Source organism: Poecilia formosa, unplaced genomic scaffold (genome assembly GCF_000485575.1).
Source record: "Poecilia formosa unplaced genomic scaffold, Poecilia_formosa-5.1.2 Scaffold216, whole genome shotgun sequence".
Classification (NCBI taxonomy): domain Eukaryota; kingdom Metazoa; phylum Chordata; class Actinopteri; order Cyprinodontiformes; family Poeciliidae; genus Poecilia; species Poecilia formosa.
In genome coordinates, this window is record NW_006800155.1 from 126,583 (window position 1) to 144,970 (window position 18,388).

At 37.6% G+C, this 18,388-nt stretch overlaps 1 protein-coding gene across 1 annotated transcript in view; it reads left to right on the forward strand.

Moving 5' to 3' along the window:
• LOC103148980 (phospholipid phosphatase 4-like) overlaps positions 1-18,388 on the forward strand; it is a 46,910-nt gene that overhangs the window by 19,813 nt on the left and 8,709 nt on the right. Inside the window, exons 2-5 of the mRNA XM_007567991.2 lie at positions 4,878-4,986; positions 7,914-8,004; positions 13,230-13,293; positions 13,673-13,797. Of these exons, the coding sequence (XP_007568053.1) occupies positions 4,878-4,986; positions 7,914-8,004; positions 13,230-13,293; positions 13,673-13,797 (389 nt within the window). The remainder of the gene's footprint in view (positions 1-4,877; positions 4,987-7,913; positions 8,005-13,229; positions 13,294-13,672; positions 13,798-18,388) is intronic.

The following is an 18,388-nucleotide window of genomic DNA, read 5'->3' on the forward strand; positions in this document are numbered from 1 at the left end:
TATATATATATATATATATATATATATATATATAGAAGCAATAGCAATAGCAGCTTACACTTGATTAGCAACATTCTGCTGAATCACTAATAAATTAGCTAAAAAGTAATAGTCCCAACACTCACCCCTGTGGTACACCACAGCAGCTGACAATCACTGAGTGCACTTTCTGTAACACAACACACTGCATTTTTCATAAAATATATGACTTAATCCAGATAATTTCCCTTAAAAAAGTAGAAATGAAAGTATTTTGTTTGTCGAATGGAATGGCTGATGATGTTAGAACATTTCCAGAAATCATTACAAATAGGACTGACAAATCCCAACCACATGTATTCCAGGAAAAGCACATCTCTGTTTCACATAGAGTCAACATGAACTAACAGTAGGCGATACGGCGGCTGATTAGTCTGCCTTTGAGGGAAAGCCTTTCCTGCTCTCCCTCTGATGGATTTTCACACTGCAGTAGCTTTTATCACGGCTCTGTTGTGTTCATTTGTGCTCCCCTCTGGGTATACAGCTTAAGGTAACACTGGCTTTCACAGCTTCCTGTTTACACCACGTAGAGGGACAAATTTAATAACAAATATATCATAAACAAAAGCCATAAAGCCCCCAGCGAGGATCTCTTCCATCTGTAAACTTTACATATTGTTGTTGCTCTGAACGGGTAAATTGCTGCTTCTAAAACTCAGCCTGCTCCTCCCTGTCTGTCTCTTTTTTAGGATAATTACAATTATTTCCCAGCAGGAAAAATTGACACACATGCTGTGTAACTTATTACCTCTACAGACTCTACTAATGGGACTGCAATCAACATTTTTCCCATTTTAATTATGCAAACAAAATAAATCTTCTGTTCTCCAGCTGATGCATTACTGTCTGCCTTTCAGCCTCATTTCAGTAAAAACCCTGGTATTAACAAATACATTTTTAACTTTGGCATCTTAAAAGATGCTTTGGATTAATTTAAGCAACATCACTCGGACCTGGACCTTTAAAATGTCCCTCAGCCAAACTGAAAATCATCATTTCTGCAAAGGAATAAAAAGACAAGGCTTTTAACAGCGACTTTGGCACTAATGTGACACATAATTCATAATATTAAAAGACTTTTAGACAAAAATGATTTTCATTTTCATTTAATTAGAGTGATCAGCCATGAAAAGGTGAAAATATTTTCTAAGGACTAAAAAAACAAAGATATTCAGTGTTATCTGTTCCTGTTTTATTTCTTTATGAATAAAACATACATGTTTATTGTGCTTAATAACAGTCATATTATGTCATTTTATGTCTTACATATAAAAATCAAATGTGACAGCCGTTCAAATCCGGTTCTACACTCAGAAAATGTTTTTTTGGAACATCTCTATGCTGTAAATTGTGAAAGCCGAACATTTCAGTGTGGAACCCCTGGAATTAGTTGTGATGCTGATGCTGAAGTCATACATAATGCATTAGACTGAACTTAATTAGTGCTTCTCTAGTCAGCGCTCTAACAATCAGAGTCTCATTCTTATTCACCCAGTAAATTGTCACAAATGCTTATGCATTCATGCTGACGTTGAACATCCAACAGGCTAATTACCAGAAACTCCTCCTCCCTCTGAGCTCCACATCACAGCAGACATTAACCTTCGTTTCACATTCTTACTTTGTCCTCTGATTGTTGTAGGTCAACATGTATTTCTCCAATAACTTTCAAAAGGGGAATATAATTTTAAGCAAATATTAGTACAACTGTCTTGTCTGCTTTTAACAAGTCACAAAAACTTGAGTTTTTATGAAGTCATAGTTTAACCCATGTTACCAATGTGAACATCAGTTTATTGTTTAGAAATATAAAAACGTAGGTCATGTGCCAAGTATAGAGTGTGATGGTATGTAAACATGTTCACAGGTGGCAGTTAGTAATATTTGAAAAAAATGTGGAAAACATTTTAGATGTGAAGTTTTCTTCTAAGTAAATGTTGGACATAGGAATTAGGTTGTGCAGTAAACAGGTTTTACATGTGGAAATTATTTTGGGTCATTTTTTATGGTTGAAAATATTTAAAATTGTTTCTGACAGATTTGACATGTAAAATTAAAGTGTAGTAACTTGATGACATCTACATGTCAAATAAGTTTTATCAGGCAAATACATGGGAAGCAAAACAATATTTCAACATGTGAATAAACACTTCACATGGGATTAACTTTCAAATGTGGAAAGTGTGACATGTGAAACATTTCACCACGTTTCAGATGCAGAAATGATCATGTGTAATAATATGTAACACATGGAGAAACCTTCTCCATGTGAAATGTTTTCCTGCATGTTTAAATATGTCCACTTGTGTAAAATACAATTTTTGGATGATGTTGCTCCGTCTCTGCCATCCAATCATATAACACACAAATAAACAAATAATATGCATTATAAATAAACTCAAACACCCCATGCAGTCCAACAACACCCATGAAAAATGATCTGCCTGCAGCTGATACCTTGGGGGAGTGTGTGTCTCAAACTAATTAGGATGTGGGCTGGATGTGAGATAAGCCTTCCAGGCTGACAGGTGGATCATCGCTGCATGTAATGACCTAAAAGTTGAGGCTGGGGTCTGAGCTGACTTTATCTGTCTGCGCTCCGTTTCCCTGCATTAGTCCCCAGGAACCAAAATAACTCTTTCAACCGCTGATGCCTGAACATGACAGAGATGACAGAAAAAAGTTGGATTATTTCATGAAGCATGCGGCACGTTGTTCGCAGGGTGGGGTTTAATGCATGCCCCTTCCAGAGAAGGCAGCACCGCTGAGCTGAATCAGAAACATAAGGCTTCTCCTTTGTAGCGACATCTTGACATGCAGCTATCTGCAAACCAACCAATAGTTTTTTCACAGCCTCTGCCTGATGTGCAGAACTCTTCATATTTCCAGTCTCTTGTCAAGCTGACTTCTCACAGGCTCTGTGTTTGGGTGAAAAATACTAAGAGGAAAAACAAGAAATTCTGTTGAACAATCACTTTGGAGAGACCTAAAGGAGACTCATGCTATCTAGCCAATGCTAACTGTTTGTTTTACACAGCTGGATGTGAAGGACATGTTGAAGTTTTGGATAATTGATTCCCTCTTCCTGCTGAATTTCTACAGTTTATCCTCACAGTGACCTGCACAGCCAGTCCTTCAGCTTTAAGCTGCAGTGTTTTATGTTTCGATTATTTTTTTATACATAGTTTATCTATAAAATTAAAATTTAGCTTAACATTTAACTCGTTATGTGATCATGTATTTTAGACATTTTTTGGTAAACCACTTCTGAACATTTTTCTTTTGAAATTAATTTTATATATATTCTTCTTTTGAGTATGAATTATTGAAAGTTATGACAAAAAACAAATTCAGTTTTAAAAATCAAAAGGCTGTGGTTTCAAACTATTTGATCCTGTTTAAGTTTGTTTATAAATTGTGAATTTATGAAGTTGTTGATTCCAGTTTCTCCTTGCTTAATATCACATTTAGTATCAAGGAAGTTATTGAAAAGGAAAAAGTTACAGCTGCCTCCACTTTTTTGAATTCTGGTCTTTGTGATGAAACATTGAAAGACATTTACCAAGTTTTTGCTTTCAGCTTTGTTAAGGTTTTGTAACTCATAATGGTCGGATTAATATCAGAAATCCAGAATTATTGTAAAATGTGTAACAAAGAGACAAAGGAGAATGAAGGGACAAAGTTTCTGCAAAGTGATTATAGGCAAGCAAAGTAATTTCATCTGCATAGCAAACAACAAATCAATTCAAAGTGCTTTATGTGATTAGGAGGAAATAAAACAACAAACAATCTAAAACATTACATTGTATTAGGAATGTGGGCTACTCTTTATCCTGCTCCAGTACTTATTAATCAAAGTCCGCTCTAAATGGGTATTTAGCCTTGGTTTAAATTAACTCAGTATTTCTGCAACTTTCTGGATGTTTGATTCATTTTAGTGAAACGGAAACTGAAAGCTTCTTCTCCACGTTTGGTTCTGATTCTGGATTTGCAGAATAGACCTGAGTGGTCCAGAGTGGTCTGCAGGTATTTTAAGCATTTTCAGCTTATATGTTTATTATGTGTGTCAAACTGTTGTCCACTGAGAAACACCTTGATGCTGATGTAACCAGGTAGTTCCCTTTAAACACTAGAAACAACCACAAAATCTCCCCAAAGTTCAGGATCATACAGCAAGAGTAATTTGTTATAATTTCAGTTTATTTTAATCCATGTGTTTCAAAGAAAAGGAGGGCAGGTGCTACAGTCAAAAACTAGATTCTTAAAACATACCATAAATAATTGCCCTTTATTCATAAATGTTTGAACATTTTCTGACTTTTACACTTGCCAAGAAACTACAAAGGAACAAAATTCACACATTCATCAACATGCCCTCTGATGTTTGCATTATTTAGGAAGAAAACTCATTAAATCACCATATTCAGCATATTCAAAGCCTTTTGTTTTTAGTTATCTTGGAGCTCTTTCCAAAGGAGAGGAGGGCATTGAACTGTTTTAGACCATAGTGACAAAAGACCTTGTTAAAATGACAAAGAACAAGGTTGTGTGGGACAGACCACCGACTGGCCACGGAGGGACGGAGAAAGCAGCAGAATACTAATTTGTTCTTTCACACGCAGTGTGCAAGAAGGCAGCAGGGGATGTCAGGCAAAGTCCTGAACTTTTCTTGGACAGCACAAAAATAAAAAATAAAATAAACTAAGACACCCTTTTCTGTGTGGTACTGAATCCAATCAGAGGACAGATAATATATGAAAAGTCTTTTTTTGTTTTAGCAGCTAAAAACCAAACCGTTAGATTGTAAGAACTAAACTCTGCTGTGTTTTTCTTTGCAGGTTTACGGAGTTCTTGGAGCCCTTTGAGAGAGTTATCCAACCGGAGGAGCTGTGGCTCTACAGGAATCCTCTGGTTGAGTCGGACCACATTCCTAAAAGGGTTATGTTTGTAAGTACATTACATATCTCAAAAGAAAGAGTAGTCTTCCTCTGAATTTTCTTTATTTGTTTTAATGATTGGATATTATAACGCTCACCATCTATTTATCATTGGTGCTCAGAGACTGACTTTCATTTCCAGAGTTTGTTTGTGTACCAGTCAGGGAACTGTTCCCATGGCAGCTATCTTTCTTTTAATTAGTAATGAAAGTATTTTTACAGTTTTAATTCACCCAGATCAGGCCCAAAAGCCTGGGGGCAGTGAGGGGCTGGGCTCTTCAGAAACACATAAAGACAATTACAAAGTCAGTCTTCTACCACCTGAAGAACAGGACAGACTCCAGTGTTACTGCACATGCTAAAGAAAATCATCCCCACATCATGACACTGCCACCACCATGTTTCATGACTTGAATGGTGTGTTAAGAGAGACAGAAAATCTATCCAGTAGTTCAAAAGTGCAATAAGAATTGCAGCGCAATGTGTTATTTTTCCAGGAACCAGCAGTTTGTCGGCCTTAAATTTAGTATTTTGGTTCTGGGCAACTTTTACCATTTTCATTCAGAGATTCTTCCACCTGAGCTGAAGATCTCTGCAGCTCCTCCAGAGGTGTCAGAGGCCTCCTGACTGCTGCTTTGATTAATGCTATAATTTTTGAGGCCTTTAAAAACCATCCCAGATTTTAATGAACAAGAAAAACTTCCAACTCTTACATCAGCTTCTTTGTGTTGATATAACTGTCCTCAAGTCTAGTTTTCTGCCAAACATTGTGGCATTGGAAGAAATGTTTAGTTTTAGTCAGACACTCCATTTTCTCCCGGGAAGTGAATTTGTAACAGCTGGCAAAAATGCCTACAGGCAACAAGACGCTGTGCGTTTTCAGTTTTTGTGGCGTCTCAAAGCTTTTCTTCCTCTACTCAAGTCAAAATGTCTATTTAAATGTGATGTTGGATATTTCAGTTCCTGTGAAGAGACTGTCTGGTTGCACTGGATTTTAACTGATATAAAATATAAAATAAAACAAAAATAATTTTAAACAACTGCTTAAAATGACTGCTTATTTATCTCACTTCATTGTGAACTGTTTGAGGGACTGGCTCTTCGATCCCTGAACTCCTCACTCACATGACGCCTGCTGAGGAGCCGGTGACAGGAAGTCTTATGACAGCTTAGTGTATAAAATACATTCTATATTTAAAAACAGCATACTTAGCAGTTAGAATCTAGTATTTGCATGTTTTTACCATGTCTGTTTCTGCCAGACCAACCAGTGTCGCGTGAGTAAAGAGGTCAAAGCATAATTACAATCTGTTTGGTGGAGCTCAAAGTGACTAATTGCCAGATAGATTTGATGAGTAATTTTGTAAGCATTTCAAACTGCATTAGTCATTTATATCTCTGGCAGCCAGTCAAGAAGCATGAATGCCAAATTCTCCAAGCTGACAATTGATCTGGAGAGCTGAATGGGCCTCAACGCAAACTGTTTAGCTCTGCTCTATTATTCTGTTTCTCTTTGAATATTGACAGTTTTTATTAGCTGGGGTATCAATAAATCTTTGGGAAAGACATTTCCATCAATCGGGAATTGAAAGAAAGTCCCTTATTCCCTAGCTACATGTCTTCTGGGGAAATAATCTGTCCTGTCAGACATTTTGTAGTACTTCCACTCTGACAGCAGCCCTGAAGGTCTGGAGAAGTTATCTAACTATTACTATGAGTGCATGGATAAGATTTACATGATGCTACAGTACGGCTCACTGTGACCTTCATAATGAATGTTGTAGAGGCCGGAGGGCAGCTCCAAGTGTCACTCCTGCATATTCCAAGTGTGAGAAGTGGCAGGAGGTTTTTTCTTTACTCCTGTAAATCTGGAAGACATGCAAGACTGCAGGAATATTTTAGCCAATAAGTTGATTTTAAACGTAAATAATTTGTGAATATAGATATCCTAATTTTTCTGCTAAACACATAATGATCACTACGACTGGAAACCTCATCATTACTAATGAGATTTCACAAACAACCAGATAATTGTTTCTTCACTAATGGATTTAATAAACTTACGTTTGGCTATAAGGTCACATGGTTTCACATAAACACCGGCTGTATTTTACAAGTTTCAAATAAAGATTTACTGTGATGGGATGTTTTTTATTCATAGTCTCTAAAGGTCGAAGCAAACCAATTAAAGAGGCTGTTAAATGGAGGACATAAAATAATAAACTATAGTTGCCTGCATATGTCAGAGCAGTTTTTCTCCAAACAAGATTCCTTCACCTCCTCCTAATATTACTGATAATAATACTACAACAGCATATTCCTACAGTGACATCATCTGACATCGAAGTAGACAAGCCATTAAGATTAGGAACTTACGTTCTTTCAACCGTTTGGATTATTTGTGTGTATGTGTGTGTATGTGTGTGTGTGTGTGTGTGTGTGTGTGTGTGTGGGGGTGTGTATGCGTGTGTATGCGTGTGTATGTGTGTGTATGTGTGTGTATGCGTGTGTATGTGTGTGTATTGTGTTGACTGGGTGCAAATTTCATCGTTCATCATAGTCTCTTTACTTGCTTCTGCCACACTCTGCAGTTTCTGTGTTAAAGCCATGAAGATTTGGAGAATCTTATCTCTAAATCAGCTGTTGCTTAGGGCAGAAACATAAAACAATTTCATTCTGGATTTAATTAATACTTTCTGTGGCAACAGTTATTACCTCTGAGCAGAGGGAGCTCAAATCTCCTATCAAATTAGACAGAAACTCTGAGTGCTGGTTGGAAGAGCCACTGAACAATAAAATCAGTTGTTGGGTTTTTCAGTTTTGACAGGTTCAGGTCACAAGTTAATGCAGGAGTGTTTTCGTGTTGAGCAGATCCCCTGGAATCCTAAAATCACTGTAATTATTACCATTTTGTTGTTCTGTCTTATTTCCTTACAGGCAATTTCTTTCCTTACTCCACTGGCAGTGATATTCGTGGTGAAGATAATTCAGAGAACGGACAAGACGGAGATCAAGGAGGCTTGTTTAGGTGCGTGAAAATCTTCCCTTCAGTTCTCATGATTAAAGTGCTGAAAATGTTTTTCTTTGCATGACAACAAAATGTTTTTCCTAAATGCATTCCCTGCTACACTTACATGAAATTTAGAAGCCTTGGAATGTGAATGATTTGGCCTGTAATAGTAACAGCATATGTATTATACAAAAGTTTCTGCCCACGCTTTATTCGATTTTTTATGCTTCAGCAATGAACAAATTTTGTTAGGATTTCTTTTAGCTCAATATGTTTTTCCTTCCTCTGCCTGAAGCGATCTAGCCAAATGTAAGGAGTTCATTAGTCATTATGGCGCTGATCTTTAAACTCTATGACCTCGTGTGTCTGTCAATATGCCACCATGAATATTGCTCTTAGCCAAGTATTTACTTATTATCAATTTAAAGCATCTTCTTTCATTCTCTACCAGGACCTAGTGGTTTCACACACATTTTTTCCTACTTTCCCTTGAGGTTGAGTGCCAGAAAAAGGCATCGGCGCTGCAAGGCATTAAGAAAGTTTAACACAAATCCAATTAAAGAGACACACAGTGATGAATCAGGTGGAAAGCGAGTGGCTCAGTGCAGCAGAGATTACATTGCAGTGGAGAATTTAACGAGCCCCTCACCGCCTGCAGAGAAGGACTTCTGCAAACCAGTTTAGAAAACTGTGAAACTCAGGAGAACAAAGAACTAAAGGAAGGAAGACTGTTCTGCATTTTATGACAGATGTCAGACAGATCCGAGTTCTGAGGATGGCATTAAGAAACGGTCTCTAAAATGACACAGAAAAATATTAAATTAATTACTCTGATCGGTGTAAAGTTGTTTATTTTTAAAACATTGACAGACATATTAATTTTTCATGTCAGAAGCTTTCAGAATGCAGTTCCAAATGTATCACTTTGGAAAGCATCCCCCAGGGCTCTCTACTTCAGAAACGCAAACAAGATTACAGGACATAATTAGGTTTAAATAGATTATGCTTGGTAAGTTTATGCTCTTTACTTTTGCTGATATATGGGCATATATTGTGTGGTACATTGCTTTCTGCCACGCTCCGTATTCTACTTCATGGTAGAAAGGAAAACGTTTTGAAAAGTCGTCTAATAATCTTTTATCATTCCAGAAGTCACGCCGCTTAATTACGCGATTATCTCTGAGTCAGAATATAATGAAGCCATCTGAGGGTCATATTTCCCACCAGACTACTCACTGAGAATGAGTCAAAGATGATTCCGGAGCGCTGACTTTAATCGTGATTATAAAGTTGAAACACTGTTTTCCATCCTGGTAATGTGATATCACAGAGCGATGCTACTGTTCGCTTTATGTGGGGGAGTGTTTGTGGTCTTTTCATGTTTGGACTCATTTGTCAATTCTACAGCTTTATTTTAATAAAACCTTTCTTGATTTAGATAATTTTCTCTCCATAATGAGTACACTGATCATGCATAACATTATGACCACTGACAGGTGACCAGATTTCTTCATTACAATTAGTGGGCAATATCAGGCATTTTCCCTCTTCTTTTTTTTGATCAGGAAAATGGAGCAGTGTAAGGATTTCAGAAGTTTTCCAGGTTTGAAATTGTGATGACTGAATGACTGGATCAGAACATTTCCACAATGCAGCTCTTGTGGGATGTAGCAGGTCTCCAGAGGCCAAAGTCGACCAGAAGTGGTTCATGGAGGGAACGAACAGACAGCAGGGGATGAGCAGCCAAGGGTTACTGATGCTGCTGCATTTGGTCTGATCCAACAGACGAGCCGCTGGAGCTGAAACTGTAGGGAAAGTTCATGCTACTTCTGATCTGAAGGTGTCAAAATGGACATTAGACCTTAGCTATGGGGTTGCATAGCAACAGATCAGTCAGGTTGGGCATGTTGACCACTTTCTATTGCTAAAAAACAGCAATGGAAGCATGAAAACAAGAACTGGAGCACAGCCAATGGCTGACAGTGATCTGGTCTGATGAATCATGTTTCCTCTCACAACATGCGGATGCCCAGATCAAAACACACAGAGCAAAATGGTTTGAGAGTTGCTAGAGGTGCAAAAATAAAAATATAATAAAAAAAATGAAAACCTACAGACTTTAAACAATCTGCTGCAAAAACCTCATGGGGAACCATTCAGTATTAAGCAAATGTCACAGTCAGTCCTGGAAGCACTGATGAACAGGAAGAAGGGAGGACATAGGATGGCGTCAATGCAGTAGTTCCCAACAGCATTCCTATTGCGTGATTTCAAAATAATGCCTCTACCCTGAGGCATCCTGATCAGACGCCTGGAACAGATTATCTGACTCCTACATCCAAAAGCTCTCCACTGAGCTCAGCACAGAGGAGGTGAACGGCGTCAAAGTAACAGGAGTGAGAATCCTGATGAGACTCAACCGCTGTGGATGTTGGAGAAAAGCTGAGTGAATCCTGAATGCTGCTGAGAAGAAGAGCAAACCCTCATCATCCTCACCTGCAGACTGACTGAAAGCAACATGGAAATGTTTGCACTGTTAATTAGATGCTTCAGGCAAACTGTAAATGTTACTGTGACTGCAAAGACAATGACAAAATATGAAAAGTAAAAAATGTCCTGCCACGGAGTAATGAGGAAAATATGTCAAAATTGCTGACATAGAATATTTATTTTTTCATTAAAACAAAGCATGGATGGATGGACCGACTCAGGAGACTCAAGGGCAACTGAACACAATCTGAATGTGACACAGATCATTTTCTCAAACAGATTAATGTCGTTTGGATACACTGGGAAGATGAATGCAGCAGATGTTCGGATGTCTGGGTTCATGAACGGGCCAATCACTCCAGCTTCTCCTCAGCTCTGTTATTTGCAGACAGTTATAAAAAGCTCTGGAACCATGAAGCAATTTAGGAGGATTCATTTTTACTTTAAAACCATTCGACTACTGCACGGTTTCCAGTCACCAGGATGAAACCAAGCTCACAGACTGTCAGACAGTTTTAGGAACGCACTTATGACCAGTAAGGCAAAGACAGTTCCAATAAGGTCCGCAGCATTGGAACCATAAAATACATTCTGGTTATTATAACTACTGCTGGTTTTGTTCAGCAAAAGTCCCCAATTCATTATTGTGCAATAGGAAGTAACAGAAGGCTGGATAACTCTTGGATTTACTCCGAGACGTCTGAGCAGGATGAACTAAGTCCCACTGGAGTCCACTGGGAGTAACCTGTAGGGCAGGTTCTCTCCTCTAACTATGAGACCCACTGGACTCCTTATAGATAATTAAGTGAACATTCAGTTTCAGTGCAACTTTGACCTACTGACCAACATTATGTTTCCTCTCTCCCATCACAATGAGCCATTTATTTCTTTCACAGTCAGATTTTGCCTGTGGCAATCCACGTCTTCAGGGAAATCCCGTCGATGTTTTTGCTCTTTTAAGCTGCATGAATTGTAATATTAGCAAGAGTTTAATGTTTTACATCTTAGGTCTTTAACTGGCCTTAAAATCCATGTTTAAAGTGACTGAACAATGATTTGTTTAAAATCGAACGCTCTTGCAACAATAAGTAATTTGACCTGCTACTTCATAATAACTTTAAATTAAAGATTGTTAGCATTTGGACTCCTACTTTGTAATTTGCCATTCTCTAAATGTCTGAGCTGCAATAAGACTTTTGTAACTTTTCAGATGTTCCATCCAACATGTATTCACTGTAAATATTAACAGAATAATAAAGAATAAAATCTTAAGAAGCAAAGATGGCATGAATTCAATCACATCTCCAAAAAGTAATGGAAAACAGCACGGCTTATGTGATTCTCCATGTCAAACATTAATAACCCAAAACAATTTATTGTTCTAGACCTTCTTTTTGCTGTTGTTAAATTGGATAATTTTACATCTTAAATATCATGAAAGCAACAGGGGTGTTTATAGTTTCTGACTGATTTTTAATTTTGACATTGTGTTTATTTTATTCGTTCATCTCGGAGTTAAACGACGTTGTACTTCTAAACGCACTGAGCCATTAGCTAACTTTACTTCAAACCAGTTCGGAGTGATTCAGATTCAGATTCAGACTCGTCTGCCTTCAATGAGGATCTGATCTGTTGCTCAGAGGGACAGAAATACTTTGAACATCAAGAAGATAAACATCCCGCGCAAGAGAACAAAGTGTTTTTTTTTTCATAATAGAGTGATAAATTTCATGATCTGATGAGAACTGGACAGAAACCTATGTTAGATTTTTTGCAGTGCCCTAAAAAAGTTGATGCAAACAGATGAGAAAGCTTGCAGAGCTGTATGGGGTGAAGATCACACACATCACACACAGACTGATGAACCAACAGAGGGAATCTGACACCGTAGAAGTCTCAACAAAGCAAAGCTGCTTTTCTTGTGATAATGAGTCGATGCATCTCCTTTTCACAAGGTATCGACTTTTTGTTTTCTTTAAACAAGATGAATGCATTTGTTATCTCAAGGAACACACTTTGTTTCTTCAACAATATCAGACAATTTTGGAGAACAGATGGGTGTTTGGTTAATTAGATTTCAACTGACAATATCTGTGTGAATGTTAGGGGAGATTCATAACTCAACATGAAAACAAAGCATAAATGTGATGCTTTTATTGAAGCAGGTGGATTATTAGTGCTGCTGTAACCATTACGAGGAAACTATTTTGTTTACTCATTAAATTTCCCTCAGTTATTACCAGTGAAGCAAGCCATTTATACCAAGACAAAAAACAACAACATAATAATAATCTGTTGTCATGACAAAGTCAGGTTTATTTATTTATTTTTTTCTGAAGAAAATAAAGCAGCTATAAAAAAGATAAACTCAACATTTTCAGTTCTTCTAAATGCATTATGTTGATTTTGTGGGTATAAATGTCTTTGTTCTCTCTTGTTAACTGCCTTCCTCAGACGTATCAACTCTTTAGTGTTTTCAGGAAACAGACAGTCTGGTAAAAACCAACTCCTTGTTCTACGCTTTGCTTCACACAGAAGGTCTGGTTACTGAGAACGACTGATTTCTGGAGGCTTGGACTCTGAACTCCTAAATGACTGGATCTGATTTTACCTAAACACAAAAATTTGGCCGTCATGTTTGTACAAAGTGTGCAAAACTGACCAGAACTTGTATAAAACTGTGACTGAGGTTTGTACTACTACATAATGAGACAATGTAAGATTTGTTTTAATCCTTGTCCTTCTGTCCTCAGCTGTGTCCCTGGCACTCGCATTAAATGGAGTCTTCACAAATACTATCAAGCTGATTGTTGGCAGGTATCCTGAACAAGTCACTTCACGGCGCTGTCAGTAGCTGCTTTTCCATCCACAACACAATTGTGCAGTTTGACATTTAGAAAATAGATTTGCATAAGGGAAACATCAACTTAATGTTAGAATGAGGTGTTTTTTTGGCCGTATCAATTTTGGTTTATTTAGGAAAACTGCAAGTTTGACTAACAACCAGATATTTCCACTGGCACAAACCATGAAGAATGAGACAGGAAGTAGTTGGAGAATGATGAGAATTTGCACACATTTGTAATGGAAACACAGCTAATGATGCTCAGGTTGAAGTTGCAGTCACTCCGTATTTTGAGACTTATAGTAGCTGTTCTCTTAACTCATTGTAATCACATGAAAACTAATTTTTCAGACCAAGGCCAGATTACTTCCAGCGCTGTTTCCCAGATGGTCAAATGAATGCGAAGATGCTGTGCACCGGCGAGCCGGAGATGGTGTCTGAAGGGCGCAAAAGCTTCCCCAGCAGCCATTCCTCCTGTGAGTAAAGAAATCACCGCTGGCAACTGCAAAACAATATGCAACCATATCAGATCTCTCACACCACCTTATTAAAACTGAACGGTAGCGTTTCAGTTTGAGCTAATAAGAAATGCCACCGTGCTGACAGATTGTGCTCAAGATATTTTTTATTGTTGCCGAAGATGTAATATGCAGACCCTGAGGAAACTTGTCATGAATGAGTCCAGCATATTTCACTTCTGACATATGTGACGGATGATAAAACGTTCAGTGCTTCACCTTCATCTGACTTCCTGCTGTGCTCAGCTACATGAAGCAGGGAGGATTGCTGGCCATTTTGGGCCAAACAGCGTAGCAAGCTGTTCCACCTCAGCACTATGCTCAATAATTCACGTTTCTTCTGGTGTAAAGGAGATGACTGGAGAAAGGTTCACTGGGATTGTTTGCTGCGGTCCCTGCAGATGGTGCACAGTGCAGTGGACACCATGTAGCTCTGTGTGTTACAGTGTTATTTTGGGTATATTCAAATTTGCCACTTCACACATCCAAAAATGTCAACATTTCAATTCAACACGCTTTTCTGAAATATTTAGTGTTTTTGGTTTTGGTGCTGTGTAATGTGAACAAACCCTAACCCTTATCTAACTGCATTTAAACTTAAAACATGATATTTACAAAATAGAAGGATTCCTTTGTTGCTACTTTTTTATACTTTGTTGACTGCAGAGCTGTTATACCTGAGCTAAACCTGAACAACAAACTGTTGGAAAGGCAGAGAACATAACTTTAAAAAAGTGTCTGCCATCATGGCAGATTGGAGAGAAAAAATATTGATAAAATCGTCTGAAAAAACATAAAGCGACAAAATGTCAAAAATATTATGTAGGAAGCATTTTTACAGAGATTGGTCATTGGGTATTAAATACTAAAGTTAGCGTTTTCAGTTTGATACAGAATAAATTTTAAGTATTCCATTCAAATCAAACGTAATTTTTCTTTTTTTTTTTATCCCAAAAGGAATTTAAATAACTGACATGATCCAAATATCTTGGGAGGGTGTCCCAATCCAGTGGCAGTCTTTGAGGATCTGGCCGATGCAGGACTTATGTCCTGTTGCCTAGCAACAGAGATGGTGCTAAACACTAACTGGTAAAAATGGAGCTCAAGATCTTGCTTTTTAAAAATTTTATACTGTAGAGGCAACATCAGTTTTATTGTCTCAGGCTGAGAGATAAACAAGATAAAATAACTGTATTTAATCTACAAGCTTTTCAAAAATATCAAGAACTGCTGGATCAGAATAGTTCATTTTCTACCTCATTAGCAGCTGGATTTTTTTTAGCTGTTTAAACTCCCCTCAAACATGAATGAATTGATTTTTATTTTTACTTTGAAGCCTTTTTCCATTAATATTACATGTATACAGAGTTCTGTCCCTGCTCTGCCTATTTTGAACAATGAAAATAAATCTTTAGAGAAAGAAATCTCTCAGTCTGCTGTCTTTACTGTGACAGGCTGATTTTAACTGGAATAGTTTGTCTTGTCCATGCTCAATCAGGCAGAACGTTCAGGTAGAAAGAAGTTGCCTTTGGCTGCATGGTTTGTGATTTGCTGGCATCACGGTTTGAGCGTGACGGCCTTAAACCTGCAGCATCAGATCAAACATAATGCTACTGTTACACAGTAACACACCCAGACATCAGATGCCTTACACATTTAGTTTTGATTGAGTTTTAAAGCACTTCCAGTCAGATTTCAGATTAAAGTTTAATGCTCCTCAACACACCTTCCATAAGCATGGAAGGCTTTGAGGCGCTCGCTGGTTCCCATTAGAAACATTAGAAACTCTGCAGATCTGGATTAGATTTGTCAAAGCAACAGATTGAAAAGCCGCAACAAAATCACTGAGATGACATCTGCAGAACAAAAGTAATCCCATATATTGCCCAAAAAGAGTTGAAAAGGCACCAGGAGCACATAAAAACTGAATGCAGTTTGAATGTTTGTAGCTCAGCATTAAGATTCAAGGATGTTTTTATTTTTATGCCACTTTTTCTTGTTTGTGGTACGAAATTCAGACTCATTAGATGTGAAGGCTGACATGTGGCTGCCAGCTCATAAACATCCATCTGTTTTCTATCTCTGCTCGTCCTTCCAGGGTCTTTGTTGATTTAACAAGTTTTAATATTATGGCTAAAAAGTTTGTCTTTGCTATTTTATAGAGAATGGATTATATAAACAAGAAACAACATTATATTTCTTATTAAACCCTGAACTAAGCCACTTAGTTTTATATAATGAACTTTTCAGTTTAAGAGCTTTTTTTTCTTTTTACCTTCTATTTAATATTTAACATATTGTTTGTTTTTAATAGGAACTATGATTGTTTAATTTACTTTTAAATATATGAGCATCTATCTTCTGCTTTTTCGGTTTGTTTTTTGCTGTTTTGCACCCCTGATTATATCAGTTAGTAGACGTTTTATGTGCATCACAGGACATTTTATAAAGTTATCAATGATAGATACAGAACCTTTAGACGTGTGAGAAGCTGGTGTCCTGATGGCTTTTAAACGCCTGAGCTGTTTCCACTCCAGTTGATAGTCTTGAAGGCTTCTCCCTTGTCCTTGATTAGATTCCTCCACCTCTCTGAAGCAAACTAAATAACAGGAATTCGTTGTGGCATTCTCCTAAAAGAGAAAAACAAAGCAATAAATACCAGTTCACTAAACCCACTGCAGCCCGTAAACAGGTCCTGAAGCACGACTCACATCACATTCATATTCATTTCACCATTTCCCTTTGTGCATAAAAACCCAGCTGATGTTACTGATGGATATACTCCACTGAAAGATGCCATCTTTAGCATTAGCATAGTCTGTAATGCTTCAATTAATCCTTTGACCAGATTCTTTTCTGAATCCGCCTCCTTCACTATTGCATCATCTTTTATATTTAATTAGCCAAAGATTACAACGTCTATCATCATATTAGTTCAGTACCAGGAGAGAATTCAGGTCTCCTCTTTGTGTTTCTGACAGTCGGGACGCAGAACAAAGCGGTTTTAATTTAATGCTAATACACATTTTCTGTTGACTCTTTATGTGCTAATAGGAGGATCAGCCTCAGGCACTAAGTGGTCGTTTAATATGCAGCTTTTCTAGTAGGAGTTAGCAAAGATATCCCACAGGTCACGATAAAGGTCAAAGATCAGCACAGCAGAGAGGGGATGGCAGAGACCCAGAGATGGAAAGCATAATAATGCACTTTGTTTAGGTTCTCAGTCTTTAGTGGGCATTAAAACCTGACAGCTTTGTCGCAAAGTAAACCATCAGAAACCCATATTAACTAATCTTAGTCTTTTCAGCTATATCAAAATTTGTGAATTTCACAAAAGTGATTCACTTTTTTCCATCATGGTAGTTTGGTTCTCATTATGGAGATGCAGAGTTTAAGTGACAGAAAGGAAGGTATCACCTTTACCTTCACTTTAATCTCAAATCAAATATTTTATTTGTAAGAAAAAAAAGGTGCAATGTGAATCACCTCTGATTATTCTGCTCTTCTGTGTTTGTTCTTTGTCTCTCAGGGAGTTTGTTTAAGATGCATGCAGCTGATTCGTTATCAAGATGTTTTATGTTTCTCTTCTCTGGCCTTTTGGGAAACTCCTGCTGCCTCTGGACCGTCCTGCAGTCGTTCGTACATACGCCTCATTGGTTTACCCATTCACTTAGTTAATCCTACAGATTTCACATGTAAAGGCTTGTTTATGAGTTTCTTTATGCAACGTGAGAGCAGGATGGATACTTGATGTCCCCACTCGAGCATAATGCATCCCAAGTGTTTGGCTAATCCTCCTGATTCCTTCCAGTTCCACTGATTGTTCTGGTAAACATATGGGCTCCGGATGGTTCTGGAATGAAAAGGAAAGAATTCAACAATGAGCCAGCCTGTTTCTCACTGTTGTCACGTTACATTTTTATTCCCATTATTCCATCCAGCCTTGATTATTGAGGGACACTTAAAACTACTTTCAATAAACTCTTCATTTTATTTTCTCTTATGGTTATACAACTATACAGTTTGGTAAAATAAACCTTTTAATGTTTTGGCTTTTAACTGAAACTTATTGCTGCATGTTAATCAAAGCAGCTCAGATAGTATGATAATAATTTGTCATGATTTGTTCCAGTTTTATAAGAAAAAAAATCTGCAAAGGTTCTTTTATTATCATTAGTATTATGTAAAACTGACTGCTTTGAGCTTCGTTATAAAGTTACTCCATCAAAAAAGTACCTGGTTGTTTTTATTATTTTGGCCATGTTTGAGAAATACTTGAGTCTCCATGGCAACCACTCAGCTGTACAAAACACATAGCTCATAGTGGACATAGCTCTGCCTTCGAGGCTCAGCTCCTTCCCTGCGTCTTCCCCACTAAGCTCCTGCAGACTAGCCAGCCACAATTAGCAAACAGCTGGTGGAGCTGTTTACCAGCTGAGCTCATTATTGGAGCTACTTCTTAGTGAAACACTAGTAAAAATGTTGTGAGGATTTCCTGAAGGTGGAGCTTCAGAAAGAGCAGGAGCTTTTAAAGAAACTTCCACAATAT